The following is a 17,758-nucleotide window of genomic DNA, read 5'->3' as shown; positions in this document are numbered from 1 at the left end:
GAAATCACAGTAAAAGTTTTCTGATCTCTCTATTAGACTGCCATTTTCTTGGAAGAATTAAAAACAGTTCTACTAAGACTGGCTTTCCCTCCAAAAGATGCCTGCACTTCAGAGCAGAGCAAATCTTCCCATCCAGTGTACATGGTGAAAACAAGTGGTAAGAGAAAGGATAACAAGAGCTACAGTATTAACTGGGTATTAAATAGCTTTTATAAACAACATACCTATCCTTGTTATTTATAACATGAAAAATCAGCAGTTTTGATGCTTATAATCCAAATAAGCATGAAGCAATACAAACTCAACACTTAGTCCAGAATTCATCCCATTCATTCCCAGAACATTCATCTGAGATCTGTATATTTCCAATATTCCAGGAAAGGACAGATATTCAGAGATTCCCTCCCACTCCCATTCCCTAAATTATGATTAACAGAGATGAAGAATATCTTTGCATGTCAAAGGACTGCCTTCTCAGATGTTTCATCTGTACAGATTTTCTCTGGAGCTTCATATTTTAACGTGATTTTACCAAGTAGAATTTAAAGTAGCTAAACATTTTTTCAGTATTGTAGAATTAACCCATGAGCCAAATGCACCATTTATACAACCACATGAAAATCTAGTAAGAGCAATAGGATGGAAACATTTGCCCATGCTACCTTTGTTTCATCGACTTCAGCCAAGTTAAACCAGTTAGTACTTAAGGAACAGGTCTTTCAACACCAAACAAACCCTAAAGCCTTTGGATAAAGCCCAACCATTTTACATCACTGCCCTGGAATATGAGAAACACAGCAAAAAGCATACAGTTCAGTTTTAGTTTTTGTAAGCTTTACACGGGGAACTTACTGAGCAGATCCTCTATGAAGTAGAAGGAAAGCAAAGTCCAGTAGGATTAAAAGAAAAAAAACCAACAGTAACCAGTGTTTTTTATGTCACTTCAGGAAAAGGATTTTTAGGGGTGTATAATCCTGACCCACACCTCTTTCACAATTTCATCATGCTAAATGAGGCTTCATCACTTCACAAAAACAGGCCTTCTTCAGCCACACCTCCAGGTAAGGACTCACATGAAGCTACACAGGAAGTACGTACATGCAGTTTTGCAAAGATTTTCTTGTGCTTCTTCACATCAACAATCTCCAGTACTGAACAAAATGAGCAATAGTAAAACTGCACAAAACTCACCATCTTGAAATGCTCCAAGAAGCTGTTCGCACTAAACATACTGAAGTCAAAGAAAAAGCTTTGACATCTCTGGACTAGGAATCAGGACCCCTGCACTCAGCCTGGTAGCTCACTACCCAGGAGTCAACAGGCCCCCTCTCTCTGGCCACGGCCTTTTGCCCAGGGCAATGGGGAGCAGCTGCGTGGGCAACTGCTGAATGCCTCCACCTGCAAGTGCATGTGACCTGGCACACAGCCCTCTAACATCCATGGGTGTGGGGGGAGGACAGAGCCCAGGAGTGGCTGCCAGAGCTGAGTTCCCCTGGTTCACATCTCTTCTTTGGTTTAATAATCCTAGTCCACAGCTTTGCTCCGTTCCTCAGTTCTAATCTATGTCATCCTCTCCCTAGCTTTGGGCATTTCAAATCACTTCTTTATTAGTTCTACTTGCACTCCTTTTGGAGGGCAGGACTTTCATTCCTTTGTGTCAAGTCTGATAAAACGTAAGGAAACAGCTCCCTTATGAAGCCTGCAAATGTTGCAAGTAGTGCTGCTCCTTTACCAGATGCATTACAGCAGAGCTGTAACAAAAGGAGATGAGAATGTAATGTGTAATTATCCAATGCCAGGCAAATGCCAGTGGCATGTTTATGTGCTGCCTTGACCATATACCTTACTCTGGAAACCAAATTTGCATCTATAAGGCTTAGTCATAAAAATGAACAGGAAATATTGTATCCTGCAGCATTTTTGTAGACAGAAAATGATCAGTAATGAACCAAACCTAATGAGATCTGTGCTTTTACAGTTAAGTCTGGCCATGAAGAAGCCAGGTTTTCCTGGGAACAAAGCCTGAGAGCTTCAAACTCCACACCAAAAATAGTATTTACTGGCATCTTAAATCCTACGACATGCATTGATGCTAATGTTAACATCCTGTTCATTGTCTCCAAGGAGCATTATCCAATTTATGATGTGTAAGTACAAATGCCAAAGGTAGAACATACCTAATGCACATTTACTTAAGCTGCAGAGAACAGGGCTGAAGTTTTCACTTTTCCCAAAGTAGAATTAAAAGAAAAAAAATGAATAAGATGAGTGGAAATCTCATATTATTAAATGTGCTTTAATGCCTTTTTGACACAGAAGACACTGTGACACAGTAGGAAGTGGCATCTAAGTCACTAGAAAAGCAACATCCAACTTTTAATACAAGCAAAAATAAATAAATATATATTGTTTCTGATGCTGTTTCTGACTCACAGAAAGATGGATCTGTGCTTACACAGTTTGTTGACTTCTCAGTGACTTATGCTGCACAGTCCCTTTAGTTGATCTTCTCTTTTCTGTAATCATTAAGGTTTAGGATCTCCTTGGAGCTAAGGTTTAGGCTTGGTAATCTAACCCAAATAGAAACAAGTATTTTCTTCTGCATTGAAAGCCTTAGGAGCTCTGACTTTGCTGCTTTTGTTTGTTTGGTTTTGTGGATTTCTTCCCCTATAGGCTATTTTGATTTTATTTCTGGCATTCATCCAGTTTGAGAGCATACAAGTAATCCGAGGAACATGCATTCATTAACAAAAACTACGTAAGGTCCCCATGTTCTCCATGTTGACATCTGTGGAGTTTAAACAGCTGCACAGGGTCCCAGTGACTACATCTTCACTGTTAAATAAACATCCATGCTGATTAGAGTTAATTCCTGGTACATGACATTTCTGGGAGAGAGAGGTGTTTTGGAGAGAGCCAGCTGAAGCAGCCCAAAACAGAGCAGGAGTAAATTAACAGTGCAGCCGTGTGGACAATTAGAGATCCAGCACCTAACCTCACACCAATCTCACTTATTTAGTGGTACAGATTCCAGATGAACCATGAGTGGCAACTATGTCTAAAGCTCCACTGTAATTATGATTATATATATATATATATATATATATAAAAGATGATAACAAGAACTGACTTTTCTACTTTTCCTCCTAGAAACAATCTGTGCAACACAAATGCTGAATTTGACTGGGGAGACTTCCGGAGCCTTGCAGAGGAAATCAGAAAGGCCTCCTCAAACTTCCTCCTCTTCCTTTTCCAGTTCCAGCACCCTGGTACCTATGTTTTACGACTGAGTAGCAATCAGCACAAAAAAATGGTTTGTATCAAGGAATCCTGTGTTTACAATTATGATGTCCCTCTCAGTGGAGCATTTCATGTTCTATACAATGGTTTGGAATCAAAGGAAATGTTACAAGTAATAGTGACCATCTTTTCACATTGTACTGGTGAGTACAGCAGTATGACTGTGAGTTTGTGTAGATGTGTCACATATATGAGTGCAAAAAGGTGCAGCTGCAGTGAAGTTCTGACTCAATGTAACAAACAAAATAACACTTGACATTTCAAACAGCAGACCCAATCATGTATGACTTGGCATTTCTATTTATGCTTATTTCATTAAGTATGTTAAGGTCATGCCACGTGGTGGACAGTGTTATGAAGAGGGTCCGTTCTTCCCCACAACTCCCAGATATGCTGTACAGGTGGGCATTGCGAAAAAACAAGACCTCCTACTGAAACCTGACTGGACAGCTATTATTGGATTAATCACGGGACTTCTCATATTCCTTATTACCTGCCTGCTATCGACCGTAAGTAATAGTTATACAAAATCTCTTTTCTCAGGACAAGATTTTGCACAATGAACCCACAAGTCATGTGTTCCCTTAGGCACCACCTACAGAACTGAAAATTAGAATAAACTGTAATTCAACCTCCTGTTTTATATATGAGGTAAAATTCATCCCTATGAACTGATCCAGCTCCTCTGAAGCTCCAATATGGCTATCTGATATATAGGCCACTTAGAGGCGCTCAATAGACGCATGAATTTCATTCCTATTTTCTGGTTCATTAGATAAACCGTAATAAAATTCTCCACAATTCACATCTCTACAAGAAGAATCAATGAGAGGACAATTATTTTTTTTCTTTATGATTTACATGCACCTGCCTCAAAATAGATGAGAGACACAGGAATCCTGGAAAGTTATTATAAGGAACTGTCAGTAATGAATACCTTTCTGCAGTGGTCATTCATATGACATTCAGTTTTGCACTCCTTATTCAGACAAAAGTCCCAGTGACCGCAACATATCTGGGATCACACATGCTGTTTCACAGTAAACAAGTGGGATGGTCCTTCAGACTGCAAATCCTTCCAACAGCCATTCCTTAACATTTCAAGTGTGTCCTCAAATCAACAGGCTTTTTCTGCAAGCAGAATACTGAATTAATGAGAGAAAATGTGATTTATTCATTCAGCAGATCCAAACAACAGATAACTGTATTTCCTTCCCAGTGATTTTGGCCTGATCCGTTAGGATTAATAACTCTTCTCTCTTAGAACATATCACTTTAATGACATAGTTAGAAAACATGAGACAGACCCTCAGGGTCTTTGCCTAACAGGTGATGATGCATCCTGCTTATTGAGTGAAAAACATGCGAATCATGTAATAAATATGTCAAAATAAGAAGAGAAATGTACTTGTTCAATTTTGTTGTGTTTTGCAGCTTCTCTGTCAGCGACTTAGCTGGTCTCAGAAAGGCGCTGCCTGCCCCCCATTTCGAAGGCAGCAATTGAAATATGATCTTGACAGATACTCCTCCAATATATCAACAGTGTTTTCCATTAAAAAACGTCATCCCTGGCTGCAGAACAAAGGCAGTCTGGATGCTGACTCTTGCGGCAGTGGTGAAGCAAAAGGTCAGATAACAGAAAGGCTAAACAGTTGGTCTACCTGTCTCCAGGGTGCTTGCATATAATGGAGCCAGAATCTTACCTCTAATCGCAGGCAATGGCCACTAGAGGCAGGGCGATTTACACTGATTCTTTGTTCAAAAAACACTCTTAAATGGAAAAATACTAATAAACAAATATCCATGTTTCAGCCTTCCTCCTAAAAAGAGGTGATATTTGGGAACCTGAAGAACAGATAGACCTTGAGTCATTCAATACCAATGTTTTCTTTGAACTTCTGCTGAGACAGTCTCTATCAGTCACAGCCAAATTGGGTGATTTCAAAGAAGAGGTAAATTGTGTTTTAAGCCTATTCGTATATATGTAGGAAGAGCCTAAAACATGTAACATTGCTTGTTCCCCACTGTTTCACTAGCCTTTGACTATTGGGTATGTACTTTATTTCAACTTTCATCTTTTTAGCCCGTGAAACACAAATAAATATGTGCCCATATTCTTAAGCATATTGTTTATACCACATAATACAGTGGGAGGAGTGGTGGCCTTAAGTCAGAACATTTTGGTTTTCCTACAGTTCTGCACTGAACTTATGCCATTTTGGCAAATGATCTCATCTCTTACCTTTGGCTTTTCATCTGTGAAATGAAAATAATACGCATTTCCTGGTCAAAAGCTTGAGAACTGCTGATTAAATTGAGGAGAACTAAACATAAACGAATATCCAGCTCATAGATACGGAGCTTCATTATGCTATTTGAATTTTATAATAATGTCACAGCTGAAATCAATGGGAGAACATTTCACAGCGCTAAAGTAACTATGATAAATCTATATGCAAGATTCATCTAACTTCCTTTGTGGTCTGAAGGACAGTAGAGGGAGCTGGTACTACAGCATGCAGTGTAACAGATAACTAGCGCAAGTGAAATCATTGTACCGTAGTCTGAAGAAAGCTAGCATTAATGTGTTTTGTACTGAAAACTTAGACATCAGTATGTTTTTTAATTACATAAGGAGACCATCTATTTTGTAGAGAGAATGCACTATGTTCAAATAAACTCTTACAGTCATAATTTGGTCATTTTTCATTTTTTTGGACCTCAGGTGAAAACTATATATCGCAAGCTTACAAATGAAATATCTTCACTGAAAGAACTTTGGATAATGACACTGAGCATCCCAGAAGAGAGTGAGGCTTATGAGAGCACAATGATTGAGAGTTACTTAAAAGCAAAGCAGCAGGTAAAGCTCAGTTTGGCATCATTTACACAAGGAATAACAAATTAAATCCTCTGCTCTCTCTTTTCATAATTTTAAAATCTTTCTTTTGCAATTCTAGACATTTCATATTTTCATAGGCTGCAAAGCAAATAACATTTTGTAATGCCTGTGAGCAACAGACTCGACTAGACCTTTAAGGCATTTAAAGTCGTTGGCACTGCTTAGTGCTTACACAGAAACATATCTCAGAAAAATTACCCATTTTTCTTTTCTTGTTCTATGTCTGATGCAACCCCTCTCTTCCTCTGGGAGCTCTTGTTTCTCTGCTCCAGTAGCAGAGGTTTCAGTTTTGAAAATAGCATGCATTTGTCTGTAGGAATGCAACTTGCAACTTCTTTTTCTACTTCAGAGATGATGTACTTGTCTACATTGCTGCAAAAGTTCTAAGAAAAATTATTTCATGCATTATATACTGAAATATACCCATCCTCTCACTTGGAAGAATGCAGGTTGCACAGTAAGGAGCTGCAAAAGCTAAGTTTTTCTTAGGGACACATTAAAAGCTCCACATCACTTGATTAAAAGCATACTTTAAATTATTAGCTTATTCAGATCCGGGTGCATGCTGGTCACTTACATGCTAGATAATTGCAATTCAGCATATTAGAGTTGTTAGCATATGAATGCTCAAGTTCAAATGAATACATCACAGTGTTTTAAATTTCTAGCGTTTATCATTTTAGTAAAGGGCAGAAAAGTTGCAATCTGTGTTTACATTTGGGTAAAACAGAAAAAGAGATGTTTGCTTTTTATATCCCACCTAGGCAGAAGAAGAGATGCAGCACAGGAAACAGCTGGCTGCTGAATATGAGGAAAGCATGAACAAACAAGTGCACTTATTACACCATGATCTGAAATGCCAGGAAGAGCATTATGTCATGTTCAATTCTGCCCTGCGAGAGGCAGTGAGATTGGTAGAGATGCTGACAAATCAGATGGCTTGTAGAGGAAACCAAACAATATGGTCTCCACTGGACTATCCAAGGTAATAATTTTCATGTTCATGTAAAACGAGCCTAGAAAATCTCAAACACAGCCATAAACTCTCAAGAGGCTCCCATTAGAATCCAAGGGACAACAATGTTTTGAGGTCCTTTCTTATGCTACCAAATGATTTATCTCTGGGATATCACACTAGTTATAGCTAGTGTGTCAGCCAGGCTGACAGCCATGCTCTTATCACTGTCAGATTCAGCATGGTATGATTAGAAAAAAAAAGGAGAGAGCAAGAGAAACAGGAAAGTGGCCTTTTCACTGCATTAGCCAAAGCAAATACATATTGAGCTCTCTAAGTGCCAAAGTGCAGAGATGGGTTGCATGTCTATCAAAATTCTTCCTCTATGGCTCCCTTGAAATTATTTTACCTTATCTTCAAATGGCTGGTGACCATATTTATGCCTTGAATTTCAGCTTGTTAGCCCAGATAGATGCTGCAAGCAGCAAGATGACAAGCGCAATAATAAAGGAAAGCCACCGCCTCAAAGCATGGGGAGTGCTGGGTGAAGGAATGGGAGCTTACCTTCTTAATGAAACTAAAACCAGGATTCTTACCAAGCAGGAGCTAGTGGGTAACTATAGCTTCTATAAATTCTTTTTGAAATGATGTTAGTGTGTACAGAAGTGTAGGCAGACAGTTGCAATCTACTGGTTTTCATGCCCTTTGTAAATAGCTAGTTCACAAAAGACTGTACTTTCAAAACAAGTTCCTCGCTGAGTTTCCACTAACAACTCATGAATTAAGGGGTTGTTATAAAAGCAAAGTCATCAGGAGAACTTTTTTATGCCTTATTTCTTAGAAAGAATGTCAGATTTGCTTTCATCAGTATCTTTGACTGATAGCGTGGAAACTGCTAGCAGGGCACTTGCTAATCATCCCCTAGCAACAGAGAGGGAATTGAACTATTTTGTAGCTGAACGTCAGTAAGTTCAGTTACTTTCTTCGTATGCGTTTGCTTTCTAATATTGCTACACATATTTTTGTATGATAACATGCAGTAACTACCCTGACACTGAGAAACCTCTTGCTTTTACCCTTCTAAAAGGTACAGAAGTTTTTTTTTAAAAAAAAAAAATCAAACTGACCTTGGATGTTTAAATGAACACTGCAGACTCAGCCAATGAGATCTCAAATCCTGAAAGCATATTCCTGAAACATCAATCTTTTTACTATTACAAGATTCATCCAGACACAGCAGAGAGAGAATTGAACACCAGTGTGCCAGGAATACTGTAGATTTTTCCCTGCAGAGAACATCTGCAAAAGACAATAGGAAAATCAGTTTCTTTATTCTCATCGTCTCTTGACCTTACATGTAATTATAGATAAACTAGCAAAACCCCTCACGATCCCATGGACAGGTGGAGATCTGGAAGGCCTAAAAGCTGAGCTTCCTTTTTTTCACCCTCTCTTGCGCACCTCTTTTAGACTCAAATGGCACTGCTAAAGCACCTGACGTTGTCCACACGGATCCTATCACTGGATTGCTAACACCCAACCCACAGTGTACCATGCTGCTGAACAGTCACTGCCCTGAGCCTGTACCTATCAATCATTTTCTGCATCCCGAGACTGGAAAGGTACTTCCTGTAGCTGGTAACATTGGTTATGATCCCATCAGATCGAGGCTGGTCTGTGCTGTTGATTCTGCTTCAGGTAAGGGCCACAATGCACTAATGAATTGATCGAATTGCCTATATGCCAAGTGTAGTTATAGTGGGGGTAGTGGCAAAGGAAAAAAAACCATAAGACAAAAAATACAACTTGGTATGCCTGTATGTAATTTTCACATAACAAAAGACTAAAACTAAAGGAAATCTGTGCCTAGCTACTCCTTACCATGGCACTAGAAGAAATTTCTGTTCAGCCTGATGTGAGCTTTGCTGTGAGTAAGATGTATTAGACATTGCAAGGCTTGTATGCAAGGAAGCGTTGAAATATTCCTTGTTCCCGACAGATTTCAGCCCCTCTGTTCATTAAACTATAAAAGCTAGTATATAGCAAGAAACTTTTCACTTTAAGGGAGTGGCCAAAGCAAAAATTAAATTTGGATAAAAATACAGCTGGCAGAGAGTGCTTCCATTCACTCATGTAATTCCGGACCTGAAGAAGATAAACCTTTACTATCAGCCTTCCCTGAAAGCTCCATATTCTCCATTCTGAGCTGTAATGTCTCCTTGCTGTTAGCATTAGTTCTCATAACCTTGTTAAATTTCTTGTGTTTTAACGCATAGGTGAGCTTCGTAAGTCTGAAGTGCCCATATTTCCCTACGTTCCTTATCCAGTTTGTCCCAACACTGGTCTACCTGTGAAGACAAAACTTCCAGTACTATGTCCTGAAAAAATGTTTCGCCTGGGAGGACTCATGCTAGATCCAGTGACGGAAATAGAAGTGCCAGTGCTTGCAGTTACAGTCCATCCTCACACTGGGCAAAAGCTGTCCATTGGCGGGACCTACCTGAACCCCCTTACTGGCACAGTGACGCCTCTGGAGATTGGCGGACCCATGACTGAGCCAGAGGGAGGCAAGATTGTTCCAATACTTGGAGTCAGTTTGGATAACAACACTGGTAAGTGAATACTCTTCATGCTTCAGTAAATATGGTTTGCAGTGTTCACTTAACCTGCCTCTATGGAGTGGAATTTGCCTTGTCCTGTTGAGCAGACTATGGAACAGCTGTGCAACCTAGCTTTCACAGGCAGAGATCCTTCCCCTTTCTAAAATTTAATCTAGGATTTATCACTTTAAAGGTCAACAGAACTATCCAGAGAAACATTTGAGGTGCCATATTCATTAACTATGACACAAATTATTGACAGTGATCTGACTCCTAGAGATAGTCCAACTGCTCTATTAAAATAATAAAAGTAGCATGAAATACATTATTTGGGGCTTAGGGGGGTTAGAAATTCTAGATGTATAGAAAGCATACCTACCTTCTTTATAACTCACATTAGAAGATATACTACACTCAGAAAAAGGTGTAGGGACCTTAATCTTTTTTTAAAGTAGCAATTGGGAAACTTACTTAAAACACTTTGTGAGACAAACTATTTTATAATCAGCTTTGTAAAAGTCTTTTTTTTTTTTTTTTACGTGTTCAGTTAGATCTATTTCTGCTTCCCCTGAAGTGATTATTGTGCCTTTATCTGAATGGATAAGGACTGGACTATAACGACTGGTTGCCAAGTGATGTTCTGACTTTTTTCCTCTTCCTTGACTACAGGAGAGGTTATACCTGTAGGTGGACTTGTCGGTCCTTTTGGAAACCTAATGCTTCTTGGAGATTCCTTCACTGAACCTCTGAGCGGGAAAACTGCTCGGGTACATGGAGCTCACCTTGAGCGAGACAAGGTGCTGCCCCACGCTGGAAGTTACCGAGCAATGTTGGAAGCTGACTGGCTTATATCCCAGACCCATGTGGTGAATGCTCTGAAGCAGTATAAAGAGTCAGTTCTTGAAGATGCCTATTTAGTAGCAGACAGATTGGCAGCACTAAAGGCTTCAATAGAAAATATGAAGAAGTCTTTCACCATTACATTTTATCATGCAATGCATTGTCTGCAAAGCCTGGAGAAAAAACAGGAAATAGCTTCGAGTCTCAAGAGTAATGGGAGTAAACTGGGTAGGTATAAAACAATCAGTGTTTTAAGGAGCAAATGTTACACTGAGGGCTACTGAAATACATCCATTTGCATCACAGGATTTGGCCAAAACATCAGCACTTCATACCCTTTAGGAAGGTTTTTGTCAAAATAACCAGTCTTAAGCAAATCTTATGATGAACTCAGCCAGGTGATATTTGGAAGCTGTTGCAGAAATAACATGCATTTGTCAGACTCTACAAATGAAAACAGTTCTTTCCATCAGGAAACTTTTCAATTTAATGTTTCGTGTTTCTCATCTTATTTTTTAAACAAACTAGGGATGATCAAATATCCTGGCACAGAGATGTGGATCCCTGCAGTGTTTGGAATGAAAATCCCAGATCCTAGTGGGTCCAGTTTGATGGTGCCAATTCTCGGAATAGACTGTGACTGGAACACTAGGCAGCCTTCCCCACTCGCAGGAACCATGGAAGATGCAGATGGAAAAGGTAGAGCAGGAAATTGGATCAGATGATGTAAACAACAAAGAGGCAGGGGCTGCTGCACCATCACCAATGTTTGTGTTACTTTCAGAACCAGGAAAACACCTTACCGAAACAGATCATGTATAACTTTAACACTGAATAGAATATCTGAATTTGCATGATGCGTACATTCAGAACAAGCAACACCGAATTAATGCTGAGAACTAGAATGAGACCAAGTCACACAGTGGCTTCCAGCCATTCAAAAATCTAGTGTACTCTTCAGAGAATTACTCTGATGTTCTCAGTGATCTAACAGGGCTGCAAACAGATGCTGTCTGAAGGGAAGGTCTGCAACTCCTTGGTCCTAAACTCTGCTCTTAGTACATAGCATTTACAGCTCAGGGCAATTTAGTTTCACTAGAAAATGTCAAAACACCAGTATTATATTTTAATAAAACCCCACTAGGGTTGCAGCTGGAATAGTTTTATTCACGATCAAGATTCTAAGGATTGTACTTAATTTTTCTTTATCCACAGGCCTTGTTCCTATCACTATTGGTGCCAGAACCATAAGTCCTATCACAGGTGAAATTGGGCCTGTTATAGGTGCTCAAACCAATCCCTGGACACACAATGTAATTCCTGCCGTTCAGTCCTTAGGAGCTTTACCAAGAAGAGCAACAGATCCAGATCTGGTAATTATAGCTCCAATAAACCAGCATTACTTACAGATTTGATAGCTTTGGGAAATTCCTTGTTGATTTTCAACTTCTGAGAGGTGATTTCACCTCTCTCAAAGCCCCACAAATAATGTTTTCTAATAGCAGGAGGTGAACATTGTACATTGTACTGACCTCCCCTTTTAATTATCCTTTTTCTCTCCCTTTTATCTGTATCTTACTCTTCTCTTCTTTGTACCTTTTATTTCACATCCTTCAACCACCCCCAAATACATATGACATTATAACTTTGGAGACTGAGTGTCTAAAGGTAAACTGTGGACAGGCACAGACTTACAATTGCAAAGCATTCACCTTCCTGTGGCAGCAAAGTTGCATATATACTGTAGCAAGCACTGAATGAAGATTTCATCACTAGCTTCCATGAAGTTCAAAATCTTTCTTCACAGCCCTGCAAATCTGTTTGCTGTTATGTCTGTCATTGCATTTCAGCTGGACCTTCTAGAAAAAGAAATAAATTTGAGGCAAGTATACTGGCATTGCAGAAGAAAGAAGGAAGAAGAGCTTCTCAAAGAGCTGAACTCCCTGTTTCTCCATGTTCTTGATGCTGCAAAAAAAGAGAGAGCACAGAAGGTGTGGTGCATTCTATTTGCAATTGGCTTCAATAGAGGTCTTTAAAAAGTCCTTAAGACAGGCTTGTCCACGTTTATTGAATGTACATATCACTGATGCCACACGCATGATGGTGGTTTTCTGAATCTAAGTCACTTCCCCCACCAATATGGTGCAAATCCAAAATGTAAAGAGAGGTGTTGCAACCTCAGTACACCGATTCCCAGCATAAGGAATCCTTTTAGTCCCTGGTCTCCTAACAGGAACCACCAGTTTAAACCCAGAATGTGTCTATACACAGCAAGGACAACACAACAATTCATAGTAGTATCAGAAACAGGGACTGCCATCAATTTATACGCACACACCAAAATTAAAAGGCGAGGAAAAAGCCATGGCTAAATTAGACAATCTCTTGCTCTTCACTGTCAGAGAAAGAAACATCTCAACAAATGACTGACAAGTTATCTAAAACTCCCTCTCCTTCTCCACTTCTTACAGATAAAGTACAAAGAAAAAGTGAAAGACACTGAGAAAATGTGCCATTTTCTTGAACAGTCCTCTCTGCAGGAAGCTGAGAGAAGAACCTCAAAATATTTCAGCAGCCAGCTGGGCACTGAACTACCCATCCTATCCAAAGGTATAAAGGGTTAGTTCCAAACAGAAAAGAGGGAGTCAGGGCTGTACATGATTTTCGATAATGTTCACTCCCTTTGCCAAGTCAGCACCAGCCTTACAGACTACCTATGTCCTCCTGAAACAAGACAATACAGAGGTGGGATCTGGGTGATTGTTGGGGCTGTTCTAAAAGATGAAGAATGGAGATGTGGTGAAGCACATTTGGAAGGCACATTACTTTTTGCAAAAGTTTGCAGAATCTGTTAACATAAAACAAACATTTTAAATTTCATCTGGGACCTCACATCCATATTCTGTAGCTCCTCACACAATTACTTCTTCAGATCTGCTCTGAATTTCCATGCAATTATCATTTGGGAGCTACTGCTAATATTTGCTCTTTATAGTTGATAGAGATGAAAAAGAACAGGAAATACAGGTTCTGCTGGAGATCAGAAAGGCACTGGAAAAGCTGATGCAGTTCATTAAAAAAATGCAACTGCAAGAAGACCGAATACAAATGCAGCTGACAGAGAAAGAAAAGCAAGGGAGCCGCTTCTTGAACACTGAGACAGAAACAACCCTGAAGCTCAGAAAGGTGAGGTCACTGCTGGGTTGGACTCCCTGGCCTCAATCTACAGAAGGTTTTCCTTAAAGAAAGATGTTAGAGAGAAGACCTGACAAAAATGCTATGTTTTCTTTTATTATCCTTAGTGTAACAGGAGCTGAGCAGTCACTGTCAGAATATAAATGAAACCTACCATGTAAAATCATAGCTGTTAAAGCTGGAATAGATCTAGGAGATCATGGAGCACTGCTTTTCTAGAAAGCAGTACGTATTCTCTGTAGGGCAGGATCCAGGTGTGATCTAGACAGGGTATTTGTGCAGGTGAATTTCTCTTCCTGCACTCTTCATTTGGCAGGGAATGCTAAGAAAAGCCTAAACCCTCTTAAGTCTTCCATACGGATAAATATGTATGCAGCCTTTGAAAACACTGTCAGGGCTCCTCCAATTAAGTGTTACCTAGTACTACAGAGATTTGCATCTGTTTGTGTCATGACGCAGTGCAATACCAGCTGAAGTAACCACAAAATGTTTTGTTGACGGAACAGATGCCAGGCAGGCCGTACTGAAATACATTATCAAGAAGCTTCTCCATTCAATGTTAGCCTGTCTATTCACAACCTATTTGATCTTTACACCTTTTAGACACGTGCAGACTAATTGCATCCTGTGGTCAAGCTGCTCTATTTATTTCCTCCAGTATTCCTCTTACATCAGTCCTTTTAGCTCTCTTATCTGTTTTTAATGCCCTTCTCTGCATCATCTGCAGTTTCTGTAATCATTCTTTATATAACAATATAACAGTTACACCAGCTTTGTAGCTAACGTCGTACTAGATTGTGCGTAAAAAAGAAAATGGAAGCCAGGATTTTCAATTCACTTGACATATGTTTATATTTCATATTGTTTCTTCCAGGTCATACTTGCCCTAGCCTCTGAGTTTCAAGAATGCATACTGAAACAACAAGCCAGCGTGGAGACTGCATATGCCAAACTGGAATATGTGAGGGACGTCTCAACTACCCAGACCCAGCAGGCAAAGGTACTTATTTCACCTTAGGACAAATAAAAAGCAGTCCATGTTACTTATTTTCCTACAAAAGCACGAGCAGTTGGCATGTTCTGAGAATAAACCCTGTCCAAGAACACTACCACAAGAAATCAGAGCACTGTAAAATTATACAAAACTTCAATGAGAATTGCAAAAGTTGATTTATGAAATACATATATGATCAAAGACTTTGAAACTTGGAAATTAAATAAAATTTCACTTCAAAATGCAATTTTTTGACAGCAGGGTTAAAAAAGCTATTTGTCAATTTACAGACAGATTTTAAACACCTGGACCCATAACCCAAAGTTATGTATTTTCTGGGGAAGAAACAAGGTGTTAGACACTCTGCAATTCCTGTGACCACTTTTTTTTCTGGATGCAAAAGTGATTTTCAAAAATGCTTGAGTAACAGAGGATCACAAGTCGCACTGTCTTAAAGGGACCTTTCAAGTCCCAACCGAGCACCTATAATGTCTCGATTAAGAAACGTGCTTAGACAGATTAAGATGTAGGCCCCAAAATCTTTTCACAAGTGGTTCAGTGAGTGTATCCATTAATTCAATGGACTCTGGATCTGATCCTTACTTTTTACAGCAACTGGTTTCCACATTCTATTTTGGACCACTTATACTAAAAAGCTTAAAATCAGTGCAGTTTCCTCATCCTCTTTTCCTTTCTTCAAAATTCTCTCTTTAAAGGTTCCCTGGGAGCTCTCTTTGTCCTTCTCTCCTGCTGACCCATCCTCATGAGTCTGTCAGTATCTGAGTGAATTTCAGCTTATTAGTCTGAATCAGCTAAGGTTATTAGATGACAACGTTGAAAAGCATTTTATCACATCTATGGCACTTACCAATGGATTCCACAGAAAATGAGGACATTAAACACAAGTAATGCAGTTCAAATCATTTGTCTTAAAACTTTTACAGGCTCGAAGGATGTAAGGATGTGGAATTCCTGAGAGTTGAGAGCTGTGGGACCATAACGACTGCAAAGGCCTTTTAAGCTGATGAGGCAAACTTGATGCAGCGGGCGCATCTTCTTGTGTCACCAGATGATTTGCATAGGATGGCTATGAAACAGCAGTATAGAGTTTTCATGAGAAGGCAAAGAATGCCAGGATGCTTTTTCAATGATATCTATGACATACCTTAAATGCAAGTTGCATGTATTGGCCTTTGTCTGATCTGTTCTGTTTCAGGTGCTTTTCTCTGGGTCACGACAGTGTTTTGAAAACTATCAGACAACCAGGTTTTATGGCATTATTGGGTTCTCACATGGTACAGGCAAGGTCATCCATCAAAAACTGATCCCACTACTCAAGTCTATGGTTCATATGCTGGAGGAAAATAGCAAGAGTAGTATACCACCAGAGACACCAGGTAAGAAAGAAGATAAAGGTACTGTCAGTTACCTTATTTTATTCTGGCCTTTGTTGGGACCTTTCAACTTTGAAGGGCTAGAAAGAGAGATGCACCCATCGAACAGCAGAAAATGAAGCCTGGGCTCAATTTTTTAAGTATTAAAAATCTCTTTGGACTTAATGCATGAACCCTTTATCATTTGTATAAACTTGCTGCACGGTGGCATCATTCCTAAAATCATTTATAATTCTCATATTCTCTTTTATGCCAGGCCTCAAAAAGCTATTGCATATTCTGCAAAACTATTCATCTCCTTCTCCCCATGCAGGGTGTTCCTATAAAAGCAATTTCATTACACTGTTTAGTTATAGACTGAAAGGCAGTTAAAATTCAAAGGAAAGACAATGAGAAAGGGATAGCACAAAATTTGATTTCTTGCATTTTCCATGCATTGGACATTCTGAGCAGCCACAGGTTTTGCTAGGGCCACTATCTGCAAGGTTGGAGTCTGAATCAATAGCATTTCAAAGGTCTTCATACACAATGTCTTCATTACACTCAGATCTAGTGATGATCTAACTCACTTAGCAGACGGCTATCTTTATGGAAATACACAGTCGATAAATAAAAATTCAGCATGCATACTGCCAGAGGAAATAAGCACATACATAGGAAAAAGGGTATTTGCTTCTGAGCATTTAGCCTTGTAATTGCTATCAGGTACTTCAGTGGATTAGGGATGAAATAACAGTAGCGCGACTATGCGGTTACTGCTTTTCCATTTTTTTAATCACCTCTAGGTCCCTTGAGAAAACATTGATGATTTTAGCTAAACGTGGAAAGCATCCCAAGAAGCATGCAAATTTGTCAGCACTTTAGAACTAATTAGTGATTATTTAAATAACAAGACTTCATTAAAATAATTAATACACAGAATTAAAAGGCCATTTTTCTTCTTTCTTGAGCCAGTATTGATTTTCATTTCAGTAACAGTATTTCAACTTGTGCATCTTGACTGTTTCCAGCAAAACTGGGGTTGGGGATAATCACCATAATATTTCCACTATAAGAATGTGATGGAGGAAATCATCAGTTGTGTTTTGACTCCAGTAGACTAGCACTGGTGATTACTAACACAAATGAAGAGAACCAGAACTACAAGATGAACCATCAACCTCCTTTCCTTTATCTGCTGATGAATGACCTTTAAAAAGGCCGTTTGGTTTCATTCTGGCCTAGAATACTCCTAACTTTTACTTACTGAATACTGCAGAATTAAGGTGGGGTGGGGAGAATATTTCCCTAGGAACTGTGCAAGAGGGTTTGAGTGTACCCAAAAACTAATGGTTCCGAAGTAAATGTAAAGATTCTTTCTGGTTTCTTCTACAGGCTACTCATCAAGAAGCACTTTAAAAGCATCTGCTGCTCATTCAGAAGCATTAAGAGCTGAAGCAAGTCAGGAAACTGCTTCAGCTTCCATAGTATCATCTGTTCTGCCCACTTCACACTCACCAAGGATCGGCCATATAAAACATGAAATCCAGACAAGGCGAGAAACCTTGTTTATTTGCCCCTGCATTTTCATTTAGGAAA

General features: G+C 39.3%; 2 protein-coding genes across 2 annotated transcripts in view; one reads left to right on the top strand and one right to left on the bottom strand.

The window, feature by feature from the left end:
- POU2AF1 (POU class 2 homeobox associating factor 1) overlaps positions 1-17,758 on the bottom strand; it is a 106,322-nt gene that overhangs the window by 88,386 nt on the left and 178 nt on the right. The window contains exons 2-4 of the mRNA XM_064524240.1: positions 12,293-12,456; positions 8,285-8,456; positions 4,238-4,431 (exon numbers count right to left, since the gene is read on the bottom strand). The gene's annotated coding sequence lies outside the window, so the exon portion shown is untranslated. The remainder of the gene's footprint in view (positions 1-4,237; positions 4,432-8,284; positions 8,457-12,292; positions 12,457-17,758) is intronic.
- On the top strand, positions 41-17,754 carry LOC112986513 (uncharacterized). Its single transcript, XM_064524239.1, has 20 exons — positions 41-157; positions 948-1,061; positions 1,979-2,147; positions 3,151-3,809; positions 4,735-4,927; positions 5,113-5,252; positions 6,026-6,163; positions 6,967-7,187; positions 7,613-7,770; positions 8,628-8,855; positions 9,434-9,769; positions 10,427-10,825; positions 11,126-11,296; positions 11,813-11,970; positions 12,448-12,588; positions 13,069-13,207; positions 13,593-13,783; positions 14,667-14,792; positions 16,003-16,183; positions 17,555-17,754. Exons 4-20 carry the CDS (start codon positions 3,633-3,635, stop codon positions 17,752-17,754), a joined length of 3,297 nt encoding a protein of 1,098 aa, XP_064380309.1. The 5' UTR covers positions 41-157; positions 948-1,061; positions 1,979-2,147; positions 3,151-3,632.

The sequence above is a fragment of the Dromaius novaehollandiae genome, chromosome 21 (genome assembly GCF_036370855.1).
Source record: "Dromaius novaehollandiae isolate bDroNov1 chromosome 21, bDroNov1.hap1, whole genome shotgun sequence".
NCBI lineage: Eukaryota > Metazoa > Chordata > Aves > Casuariiformes > Dromaiidae > Dromaius > Dromaius novaehollandiae.
The sequence above is the reverse complement of the archived record's forward strand: the minus strand, read 5'-3'. Positions and strand labels throughout refer to the sequence as shown.